This window comes from Astatotilapia calliptera, chromosome 19 (genome assembly GCF_900246225.1).
Source record: "Astatotilapia calliptera chromosome 19, fAstCal1.2, whole genome shotgun sequence".
NCBI lineage: Eukaryota > Metazoa > Chordata > Actinopteri > Cichliformes > Cichlidae > Astatotilapia > Astatotilapia calliptera.
In genome coordinates, this window is record NC_039320.1 from 30710369 (window position 1) to 30722935 (window position 12567).

At 41.0% G+C, this 12567-nt stretch overlaps 1 protein-coding gene across 2 annotated transcripts in view; it reads left to right on the top strand.

Annotated features, from left to right (window-relative positions):
- The first annotated feature begins 384 nt into the window (after nt 1–384).
- Nucleotides 385–12567, top strand: part of galcb (galactosylceramidase b) — a 54141-nt gene continuing 41958 nt past the window's right edge. The window contains exons 1-7 of one of the 2 annotated variants that reach the window (XM_026151948.1): nt 385–588; nt 741–809; nt 885–948; nt 1274–1387; nt 1890–2029; nt 2921–2959; nt 3146–3273. In XM_026151948.1, the coding sequence (XP_026007733.1) occupies nt 448–588; nt 741–809; nt 885–948; nt 1274–1387; nt 1890–2029; nt 2921–2959; nt 3146–3273 (695 nt within the window). In that variant the 5' untranslated portion in view covers nt 385–447. Of the gene's footprint in view, nt 589–740; nt 810–884; nt 949–1273; nt 1388–1889; nt 2030–2920; nt 2960–3145; nt 3274–11988; nt 12120–12567 lie in introns of both variants that reach the window. The other variant, XM_026151947.1, reaches the window with a different exon arrangement.

The window sequence follows — 12567 nt, forward strand, 5'->3', positions numbered from 1 at the left end:
TGAACACAACTGAAGAATGTGATTTAGTTAGTAAGCCCAAATTTACCCCTTTATTTTCTCTTCCTTTTTTAAAAAAACTGAAAGCTAATTTCTTGTAATCACCTGCTCCAAAGGAATCTTGCAGGAGCCATGTTGTTATATATTAATTCTTGTTTTTGCGTCAATAAAAAAAACAAAACAAAAAAAACTCTTCTAATGCAGCAGACAAATGCCTCACCGTTTTTCCCCGGATTTTAAGGGTGGGTCGTGTGTACCCTTAAAAAAATCATTGCGAACACTGTTTGAAGATTTTTTTTTTTTTAAATTGCGGACGTTCGTAGAACGAAATAAACGTTTAAAAGTAAGTACCGGTGTGACGGGTTTCAACATCACGTGGCCGCTCAGCTGCGCTGTCATGTGATAGAGAATGTGCGCGCGCGTACAGCGTCTTGTCAGCTAGCGCTCAGGATGGACTGCAGAGAGTCGGCGTTATTAGTGTCCGTTCTCCTCTTGGCTTTGGCTTTGTGCTCTGCTCAGAATTATGTCCTGAGCGATGACGGGGGTCTGGGAAGGGTTTTTGATGGAATTGGAGGTTTAAGCGGCGGAGGGGTGAGTTTAGTGTATTTTACTAGAGTACTTCCTTGTACAACACTGCCTCCACAGGAACAATCTGATCTATGCATGCCTGCCTGCATGTTTCTGTTTCTCTGATTAGCTTATTATTTTACTAACATAACATTTCTACGTGTGCCTTAATGTAGGCGACGTCTCGGTTACTGGTGAGTTATGCGGAGCCGTACCGCAGCCAGATACTAGACTTCCTGTTTAAGGTACGACAGAAGCAACTCATTCACACAGTTCAGTTTTAAGCACGGGAACTCACTGCTCTGTGTTCCTATTTTCAGCCAAACTTTGGAGCTTCTTTGCACATTCTGAAGGTGGAGATCGGAGGAGATGCGCAAACTACTGGTAAAGTACATTTAGTCACACTACATTTCTGACAGTTTCTAATTTGTTACTTGTTACATTTCCATTTCTCTGCTGCCAGGTCTGAAATGCATTATGACACACAGCTAAAGTCCAGCAGAATGACATAAATTCCTTCTTAACAAGGAAACACTTGTGACATCTGCTTCATATGGATCTTAAAGTCTTGTATGGATAGGATATTGGCTATAATTACCACATATTTTGGTGCTGGGGTCGTGATAGACACTTTGGATCATAGTATAACTTCAAGAATAAACTGACTCTCTCCATTTTTTTGGTATTATTGAACCTCTGATTTGATCAGATGGAACAGAGCCGTCTCACATGCGCTATGAAAATGATGAGAACTACTACAGAGGCTACGAGTGGTGGCTTATGAAAGAGGCCAAGAAGAGGAACCCAAATATCACACTCATAGGTAAGAAGGAACATTGTTTCCTTTTCTGTCTGATAACTTGACAGCAGTAAACCAAAACCAGTAGACATCAGAGGGAAAATGTCATAGTAGGAAACTGAGATTTAGAATCTACATGTGTTGTTACAAATGACCACTCCTGCTTTTCTTGGCATGAACACATTTGGTATTACTGGCAAACCTCATGGAATTTCTGCCAGAACTTTCCACCCATTTACTTCTATCCGGAGATTTTTTTTTTTTTTTTTTTCATTTATTTTTTTTTAAAATTTGAATAAAGTAGTTTTGATATAAAGGTTACAATTCAATGCATGCAGTTATTTTATATGGAATGTAAATAATACAATAATATTATTGATATTATTGAAAACTTTAACAAGTCTGCTCAGTTTGTTGGATAGATGGTGGGGGTGATTGGAAATGTGACCAGATAGTGAAATTTATATTAAATGTAACACAAAAAGAATCATTGTCTTTTCTTGTGTGTCTGCTTGTTTTCATATAGGTTTGCCCTGGGCGTTTCCCGGTTGGGTGGGCCGTGGCAAGAACTGGCCCTATGACTACCCGGATGTCACTGCAACATATGTGGTGAACTGGATCCTTGGTGCCAAGCAGTACCATGACCTAGACATTCAGTATGTTGGGGTGTGTATACCACTTCTCAGATTAGAATGCAGCTCTGCACAAACCCACAAAATTCATGCAATAATCATCTCTACTTCAACACATTGCTTTTGTGGTCCTTACAAAGGCTGCTTCCTCAAAAAGTGAGTGCTTTGCAGCTTGGTGGCTTTTGGCATGTTTTGAACTTTCCTTTCATAACAGGATTATAATTAATTAATATAGCTATTAATTATAATTCTTTGTTACATTTCAAACACACACATTCATTTTTGAGCTCTGGTTAAACTGTTTGAACATCTGACTGCTTGCATTATCTCTCAGTATCTCTGGCATTCTCAGGATTTTAATAACCAAAAGTAGTAATGGTCAAAACTTCTAAACACTAAGCAGTTATTTGCAGCCACCTAGTGACAGTAAATTCTCTAATGTAAGTCCTGTTACCAACTTCTGTATTTCATCAAATATAAACCAGGAATTGGAACAAAGATGGACCTCTAGTAGCAGATGTGAATCTGGTCAATGTGACCAAGTGAAAGCCAGCCCACAAACACAGGGAGGAAAAAAGTAGTTCTGTTAATGTTAAATGTTACTTATTGCTCTCTACAGTAACTTACATGGCTTTGATTCATTCATGTTGTCTTAATCCTGTGCGGCTGTTGTTGCATGGAATTAGCCCTGTTAGAAAATGAAGGGTTTCTGTCCACTAAAGTGTGACTTTAACATGGTAAGTGGGAACATATCAAAACCTGACTTTGTTGTAAAATGTGACAGATGACATTTATTAGTTGCTTAGTACTGAAGGCCTGCCTGGAATATAAAAGCTTTACCACGTGATACTGGATTGATGGATTTGCAGGAAATTGAGCCTGCAAAAGTTTGTTTGCAAACTAAAATTCTCTTTCATCCATTTAGATCTGGAATGAGCGAAGCTTTGACATCAAGTACATTAAGGTAAACATAACTTACTGTTATCTTTCATTGTACTTTTGTCATAATGAGTAGCCTGCAGTGTAAATTGAAGTAGAAAAACAGCCACTAACATTGAGTTGTCCTACTGAGAGATGCAGTGTGACGGTGTTTGGGATGATTTTAAAGCTCTAGCCGAGTTCCACTGAGAGCATGTCTTTGTCGCCAAAGGTGCTCCGGAACATGCTGGATAAAGTTGGTCTAATTGGTGTTGGCATCATCGCAGCAGACGGCGATTGGAGCGTCGCTAATTCTATGATCCTTGACCCATATCTTAATAATTCTGTTGATGTGATTGGGTAAGTACAGAGTCTCAAGAAGTTTGAAATGAAATGCTCCCACTGCGTAAATCATTGGACCAGATGGCACAGTAAAAGCAGAACTTTTACCATGTGCTATAAGTTTACTTGAAGGCTATTTGGTGCTTGACAACTGATTGCGTAAATCCGAAATGTCCACTGAGTTTGGGTGCGTCTCTGTTAAAACACACTCTTCTTCCACAAGTACCCAGCTGAATGTTTGTGGCTGTTATTTTGCTGGACTTGAAAGATAAAGTCGGAGCTGAATCATGTGTAGGTGTGTTGCTGCTGAAAAAAAAATTTCAGATCTGCCACATTTCTTAGGTGGTTTTAAAGCTGCATTAAAAAAATGTTTTTAAATATGAATATTGACCCAATACAGAAAGTAATCATAAGTGCTGAGAAATTTTTTTATTGAATTTGGAGTCTAATTTGCATCTGTCTCTCCTGGGTGACAGCATGTTGATGTGCTACTGTAGGAAAAAACGAATGACTACAGTTGTGCCACACACTTATACAATCAAGCACCTAGGCATGCAGACTGCTTCTACAAACATTTGTAACAGAAGGGGTCGCTCTCAGGAGCTCAGTGAATTCCAGTGTGATGCCGTGATAGGATGCCACCAGGACAACAAGTTGTTTTTCAAGAGTTGGGTTCAGCCTCTTATTTCCAGTGAAAAGAAACAGTCCATAGATCACAGTTTTGAGCCATTTTATTGATTTATTGGTTTTAACTCAGTAGGCGTGATTGCGGATGCCACGCAGTTGCATCCACACTGCCCCACACACCACACCCCACTACAAACACATAGTGAAACACTGTCAGTCATGGACTGACCCATTAACATTACTGAAGCAGTGTAGGATCATCTTGACAGAACAGAACAAATGGCCTGTAAATGGTAAATGGCCTGTATTTATATAGCACTTTACTAGTCCCTAAGGACCCCAAAGCGCTTTACATATCCAGTCATCCACCCATTCACGCACACATTCACACACTGGTGATGGCAGCTACATTGTAGCCACAGCCACCCTGGGGCGCACTGACAGAGGCAGCTTGTTAAGGAATAAAGGTAACCATACCAAATATCAAGAGTTAGTGTAAAAGCAGATGAAGCTGATCACCAGCCTCAATCCCTGCCCCCCTCAAATTCCCTTTCCTGGACACATGACTGTGATAGCTGGCCTGGTGAAGAGACAGCTGGAGTGAATGCATCTATGTTCCGTTTCCTAGTGTAATATAAAGGAAAAAAAGGAAAGGTTCAAGACTTTACAGTAACATTGTAGCATCAGAGAGCACCAAAATATATCAAACATTATATGAAGGACTGGGAGCCATAACCTCAATGATCACTTATAATATCTTCTCTTCTCTTTTGGCTCTCGGCGAAGGCAGTTGCACTTTTCTCCTCTCCTCCTTCCCCTTATCTTCCCTGCTTAGCCTCTTGTGCCCTTGTCTTGTCTCGTGTGCATTAGTTTCCCTGGAACAGTCTGTCACTGTCGTTCTCTAAAACCTAAAAGAATTATGGATTTGATCAACTGGTCTCTGAATGCTATTGACACCCTTTTCTCAACGAGAAGTCTGGGCTTGGGAGAGCCCGAGTGCCCTGGAGGGACTTTCCCTGCCGGATACACGATGGACGGGTGGCAGACATGGAGGATCGTGTGCTTGGCGGGACTGTCGATCGAGGACGCTGAAGATATCTACCTATTCGGAACCATGATAACAGGGTTCTTGCTGATCGGAGCTGGCTTGGCCCTGGCTTATCGGAGAATTAAGAAAGCGGAACCGGCTGTTCAAACCCCTCCAAGGCTGCCCACTGGGATTGAAACGGTGGGACGAGGCGCGACTTCTCAGAAAGAGCTCACTGAATGCAGCATGGTTAAGATCTTGGAGAAGCTTACAGCTGCCGTGAATACTCAGAATAAGACCTCTGAGTAGAGCTGGGCAATATAAGATTTTTTCACATCACGATATGTTTTTTTTCATTTCAGGCGATAACGATATCTATCATGATATAAGCCAAATAACTATATTTGTAAGATTTAAATGTGCCGTTGCTCACAAGTAAAGTGTGAAATAATCAGCAGCTTGTTTTTATTTAAATATTTATTTCCCATAATAAGTTCAACAGGGTAGATGTACTTAAGGAACATGAGACTTTTTCAGATAAATAAAGGCAAATATTGCAAACTACACAAAAGGCTATGGAACGCCAGGACTGCCATAATGAATTAATTAAATACACCATTAAATAATTAATTAAATGTGACAATAATTAATTAAAATTGGAATTAATTAATTAATTAAATAAATAGTTATGACACATGTAATTAATTAATTATTGACACATTTAATTAATTATTTAATGATATATTTATTTATTTCATTTTGGCAGTCCTGGTGCCTGGCTCTCATCTTGAAATAATTTTATCTGTCAGCCTCACCCATCAAACTCAGGGGGCGGGGTTAACGCTGCCCATGCAGCTTCTCTAACATTTGATTGGTTGCCGTGCAAAGTAAGTCAAAACAGGTCGATCCTAGATAATCGATTGCTTGTGTAGACTTGGGGAAGCCAGGTATCCCAGAATGCAGATCAAATCACAGGCAGCAGTGGTGGTGTAGTTTTAAAATACCCGTTTTTCTGTCACCAACTACACTTTTAACAGTGTTTTAGCCGCGAATGTCGCGCCGTATGTCTGGTCAGGTTGTCAACATAGAACATGTTTGCAAAAGTGCTCAGATGTTTTCAGAGATTTAACTAGCTCTGCTAACAATTAGCATGCAGAGTGCACCCAGGGGGTTACGTTAACCGGTTTGTTTACATATTCCACTCTCCGTGTTCCACATGTTGCATTCGCAGATTCTCATTTTCACCGAACAATCGTCTCTTTCCGCCTGGTTTTGTGTCTCTGTGCTTCTGTAACATAAAGAACGAGCTGACATTTTTCTCACGAAACCAGCGATCAGCTCAACAGACCCTCAGTTTACCTGCATGCATCCTCCTCCTCATCTGTCAGCTGTTTAACACCTGCTGCTAATTCAAGAAACACGCCTACGTTACCTGGTGATAGTCACAGTTTAACTGGGCAGCCGGTGCTCGATATAAAGCAATGTCAGCGCATTTTTCTGCACAAGATAAGTAAATATAGTATTTTTCCCGAGCTGCTGGAGCTTGTTTCCTTACAGAGGACTTTATAGGCGAACAGCTTCATCAGCGGCTGATGTCCAATCACCGGCACACAGCTTTCAAACCTCAGCTGAGTTTTAGCTCTCAGTGGTTAAACGCTGGACTTCATTCACTCAGGTTCTGTCTGTCGGGTCACGTTTACTTCGCTGTTTTATTTACAACTGAGCAAATCGGTTTGGCTGAGGTTAAAGTTACGTTTCATAACTGCATAGTTTCACAGACGTTTAATGGTTCACTGGCACATGTGTTAGACTGAACTATTCGCTTTTCTTTATCTGGTGTGTTTTGGATTTAACAGTGAATTTTGAGATTAAACTGACTTTTATAACGTTTTTATACAAAGAGGAAAGAGAAGGCGCATTTCCACCGAGAGGAGCAGAGTTTGCAACAGCATGTTCATCATGAAGTCTGCAACATGGACAGAAATATTATATCATCTGTTTTTTAATAGTTATTCAACTGTATTCTAAGCACCAGCTGTCTGTTAGAATGTGATTTTTTTTTCTTTCTCTCTGTTGGCAGAGGTATAAAAATGCGCAGGAAAATCTGACGTGCATGGCAAACTTCACCGACAATATTTAGGGAGGAATAAACACACATCAAACATAAATGAACCATTTTTTTGCTTTTTCGGTCATGTTATGTTTACCTGTCAAAGGCTTGTTACAAACTATGAAACACATCGTGCAGACTTCTGGATGTTAGAAGAAAACTAATACTGCTCATGAAGGAGACTAAAGGCAGGAAGGTGTCCTTTAAAACTAAACATGTTAATAGGACCTCCCTATTTATATCATAGTTTATGATATAGCACGTGTATTTCAGTAATAGCCTGCTGATTTCAGTGTAGTGGTGAACAGTCGCACAGCTCACGTAGGCGTTATCTGTGATACTCCTTAACTATAATTTATCCAAGTTAACTTCAGTTAACCATTCAGACGGTTCTTTTGCAATGAAAAACATAAACACCCATGCTGCCGGTAAGCTTCCTCAGTGCCAGCTGTTAACATTATAGCTGCTTATGCAGTAACCATGGTAACCACGGACTCTGAGCGGCTGGATCGACGGAGGTCAGACAACAATTTTACATGTATGATCTTAAAACAGGACACAGCCACTATACGTGCTGGCCTCATATCAAATGTGAAGGCAGACTGAGTCTATGTTTGACATTTTTTAATATCTAATCTTCCTTTTCAAACATTTAAACAGCAGCGAGTCTGCAGCTGAGGGAATACAAACTCAAATTGTCGGAACAGGTTTGCTCGTTTCTTGGATTCATTTGGTGATTTATTAAATGTATAAATGTTATTCTAATCTGCTGCTGAGTCTCTTACACTTTTCTTTATGCTGTATATTTTCACGTCTCTGGAATAGTTGGCAGTTAGATAGTCAGCTGGGAAACTTTGTGTTAACTCATGGAGCTGAGGATATCGTGGATATGCTGACCTCGCTCCGTGGTGTACAGGGCCGTTTACCCTCATGATTAATATTCACAATAAAAATATTAGCCGAACATCATGAAGTCTGTATGTGTTTCATAGTGTCGAACAACCTTTGTACAGTTAAAGCCAGCAGTTACTACATGACGGAAACACCAACGTTATCTCTTTTATGCGTTTATACACAGATGACGCTGATTACTGAACAAAAACCCAAAGATCAGATGTTAAACAGATTTATTTGCACTTTCTCCTCCTTAAACATGTTTTTAATGTTAGTTATAATTCAGAATTGGCGACTGAAACACGTAGGACACATAAGAACATCAGGAAATAAAACACAGATAAATATAACCTCAGTAAAAGAAGTCAGCGGGGGTTATTACAGCTGTGTACCGGGGCCTGCGCTTTGTCGGTGGGATTGCTTGCGAGGCAAGCGGGTCTATCCCACGCTTTGCCGTGAGACTGGGCAGACATCTCCGAAATCATCGAAACACTTTTGCAAAGAGGCTGTATCTTGACAAACCGACCAGACACATGAAGATTAAACCACTACATGCTCGGCTACAAAAATATTAAAACGGTATTTGGTGACACACAAACAGGGTTTTTCAAAGTTCAGTTCTGTTAGCTTCCACATGCCGGTTGTTGTGTGCTAGAAACAATGGCCACCAGGCCAAAGCAATGGTTTTGACTCGATCAGCGTTAACCCCGCCCCCTGAGTTTGATGGGTGAGGCTGACAGATAAAATTATTTCAAGATGAGAGCCAGGCGCCAGGACTGCCAAAATGAAATAAATAAATATATCATTAAATAATTAATTAAATGTGTCAATAATTAATTAAATGTGTCAATAATTAATTAATTAAATGTGTCAATAATTAATTAATCAAATGTGTCAATAATTAATTAATCACATGTGTCATAACTATTTATTTAATTAATTAATTCCAATTTTATTAATTATTGTCACATTTAATTAATTATTTAATGGTGTATTTAATTAATTCATTATGCCAGTCCTGGCGTTCCATAAAAGGCAGCCGCTAAAGCGTTTAAGTTTCAAAATAGAACAAACGAAACAGACTACTAAATTGTCAATTCCACTTAGAAACAAAATATTAATTCTAAAAATAAATCTTAGTTTGTTTTACAGAAGAACAGACAAAACTGACTAACTTTTGTCAATATCAAATAAACTGAGAACTAAAAGGAAATTCTCAATCTCTCCTTGTTGTATAGCTGAGCTTTTCAAACAGTTTTAACAGTTACTTTAGTCTGACAAAAGCCGAATGACGAATTAGCGCTTCCAGTCAGAGACTGAGGCTACGTCCACACGTACACGGGTATTTTTGAAAACGGAGATTTTTCGTTTTAAAAAATAATCCCGTCCACACATAAAGGCAGAAATGAAGGAAAACGCTGCTATGAACATGCCAAAGCAGCAGGTGGCGCTAGATTCCTAACCGTGCAGAAATGTTGGCCAATCAGAAGTCTAGAAGCCTCGGTGGGAAAAAGTAAACAAAGCTGGGGCATAGAAGCAGAACCGAGTCGTATGTGTGTGTCACGCTTGGTTGATTTTTCTAGTCGGCACACTCATTTCCTCCATTACCCGGGCGGTACGGTGGCTGGCTGCTTCCCAAACAAATACACATGTGACGTGACGTGACGCTGCGGCTGTGATTGGTTCGGCTCTGTGCTACTTAATTTGGATTGGCTGTTCTTTTTTTTCTTTTTTTGTAAGAGGACAAGAGCGGCGAGGTCTATCGCGATATTTTAATTTTTCTATCGAGAAAAAGTTATATCGCGATACATATCGTTATCGTTCTATTGCCCAGCTCTACCTCTGAGCATATATTGGATTACATCAAGGAGAAGATCACTCAGAATAACATCTCTGAGGGAAAGTTGGATTACATCGTGGAGCAGCTCACTGCAGTCGTGAGTAGGGATGGGTATCGTTTAGGTTTTATCCGATACCGGTGCCAAACTGGTACTTTTGAAACGGTGCTGGTGCTTAAACGGTGCTCAAACCGGTGCTTAAAGAATCGAGAACACAAAATTGGTCGAAAAACCTCTCATGTTCAGCTGTTTTTGTTTTTTGTAAAAAGATAACAATGTTAGCCTTTTCTGCAGCTATGGGGCATATATGGTATCGCTCTTGGATGGAAGCAGTGCTTAATCAATGGAAAAAAACACAAACTTTGTCCAAAAACCTCTCATGTTTAACTGTTTTCCACTTTTTCTATAGTCATTTTAGCCTTTTTGGCCAGGGTGAAGGGAGTATCTGCCATCAAACAAGAAGACAGCCGCATGTAGCTATGATGGTGTTTGCTAGTTCACTTTACTGCATTAGGTCAGCCTACTCAACGTAAATTACACACGAACAACATTAAGCTACTCACACAGAGAAGAACGGCTGCTGCTGCATCATCATCCGTCATCATTTCTGCTACACTGGCAGGGCTAGGGGCCAGGACTCTCCTCTTCGAGTTTTTGGGGGATGTTGCTAACTCCGGGTCCGATAACAGGCGCCACACCCGCAGTAGATGTGCACGGTGTGAGGTCTCGCAGCAAGCTATCAAATACGGTGCATTTCTCGGCTTTTAAAAAAACCCGCTATGCGTCGCCAGGTGTTTCATCGGATATGAGGTGTTACTTCCTTTGACAGTATCACAGTATCAGCTTAAAGCACTTGCAGGCTGCTGAGTTTGCATATTTTGCTGTGAAGTACAGCCAGACTTTTGACCGCTTCGCCTTGGGCATTTTTAATCTGTAGCTCTGCTCTAAAAGAACGTACGTACCTGGGCCCGCCTACTATCCTCGGAAACGTAAAATGATTGGCTAGAATCTAAAGTGTATCACAGCTCAGGGAAAAAAAAAGCACCGAAATAAAGCACCGAAATGTGCGCTGCTTTTCGGTCTGGTTACTACCGTTTATGTCAGAACCGGTGCCATGATGGCACCGGATACCGGTAACCATCCCTAGTCGTGAGTTCTCAGAATCGGCTATCAGAGCACAAGAATGACAAGACCACGGAGCGCAAGTTTGATAACATCATGGAGAGGCTCGCGGCTCTCCAACAGGAGATTGAGAGACCAGTGTGTGTTAAAGAGCAGCTTTGAAATTCTCATGAGTTGCTCGCATAAAAGAAAAATCACCATTTATTGCGGCTATCCCTTCGGCGCCAGCTGTGGGCTCAAGGCTGGAGCCGAACAAAAACTCCCTGATAACGACTGTGTTTAGACTGTTCCTTCCCATTCCATGCTAGGCCACCTGGGTTGGCTGGAAGACTGTTTACTTAGCCTGGCAGGCGAAGGACACTGTCTCAGCTGAACTATGGACATGCATACACATACACTGATATGCACACACTCATCACCCCTCCCTTTCCAAACGCCTTCGATGGTTGTTCCCTCCTGGGGAACACGGCGGGTCTGAGCCCGCGCTGGAATGGTAGCGCTGGGCAGGATGGCTGCTGTGTTTGCTTCGGATTACTCCTCACCCCCTACCCATCCCTGTGGCTTGTCACGTGTTACATAATGTTGTGCTGTGGACATTTATGTGCTTTTTTGTGCAGAGGAGTTTTTTTGTTTCTTGTTCTCATGCTGTCCTTCCCGGAGCCCAGCATGAGTAGAGGTCTCTTTTTTTCCTTTTGTACTTTCCCATTGTAGTGTATATTTCAATGTTTTTCTGTAACGCTACCGATCTCGGACCTGTTTCCCCATGTGATGTCTGTGTTGTGTGTGTATGGTCGGGGGGGGGGCGTCCCATTTCACTGCAGGGCACCCTGCATGTGGTGAATAAAGCCTTGATTGCTTGATTTATAATAAATTGTCCCAAACATGGACAGAATCACTGAAATGTTAACTGTAGTCAGTAGTTTATCCCTCCTATTGCATCAAGTCTCTACAAAAGCATCTTTAATGCCACCAGTTTCTTGAGAAACTAGTTCTGGATATAAAAGTTTTATGTGGAAAGCAGCAAACATTGTATAGACAAATTCTGAATTGTGCTAGCTGTGAATCCGTCTTCTCTGCTGTCAATCTCCTTCTATGACTGTGACTGTCTGCACCAGCTGCTGCGATACACTCTGGATAAGAGTGGTCTGGAGAGGGTCAAGATCATAGCCAGTGACAACCTGTGGGAGCCCATTGCCTTCTCTCTGCTGCTAGACCCTGAGCTGAGCACAGCTGTAGACGTGATAGGGTAGGATCCTCCTCTGTCAATAGTTTGTATACGTAGCTTATGTTCTCTATCCTCAGCAGCTAAAACTTCAGCCAGCTGATGGTTGCTGCTTAAAAATGAACCACCTACAAGGCTTTAAATGGTTTGGCACCTTCATACCTTTCTGATCTTTTGCACCCTTATGTTCCATCTCGTACTCTCCGATCCCAGGATTCTGCCGTTTTAAAGGTTCCTAGAGCCAGAAAAAAAAAACTATCGGGGAACATGATTTTTCTTTTCATGCCCCATTTTTGTGGAACAACCTTCCTCAAGATATTAGGCAGGCATGCTCTGTGGAGGTTTTCAAAGCTAAGTTGAAGACCCACTTGTTCACCCTATCCTACATGTCTTAATTCTTTGCCTTTTAGTTTTGTTTTTTGTTTTTTTTATCGTTTTTAACTTTTATTATGTTTTTAACTTGTTAATTTGT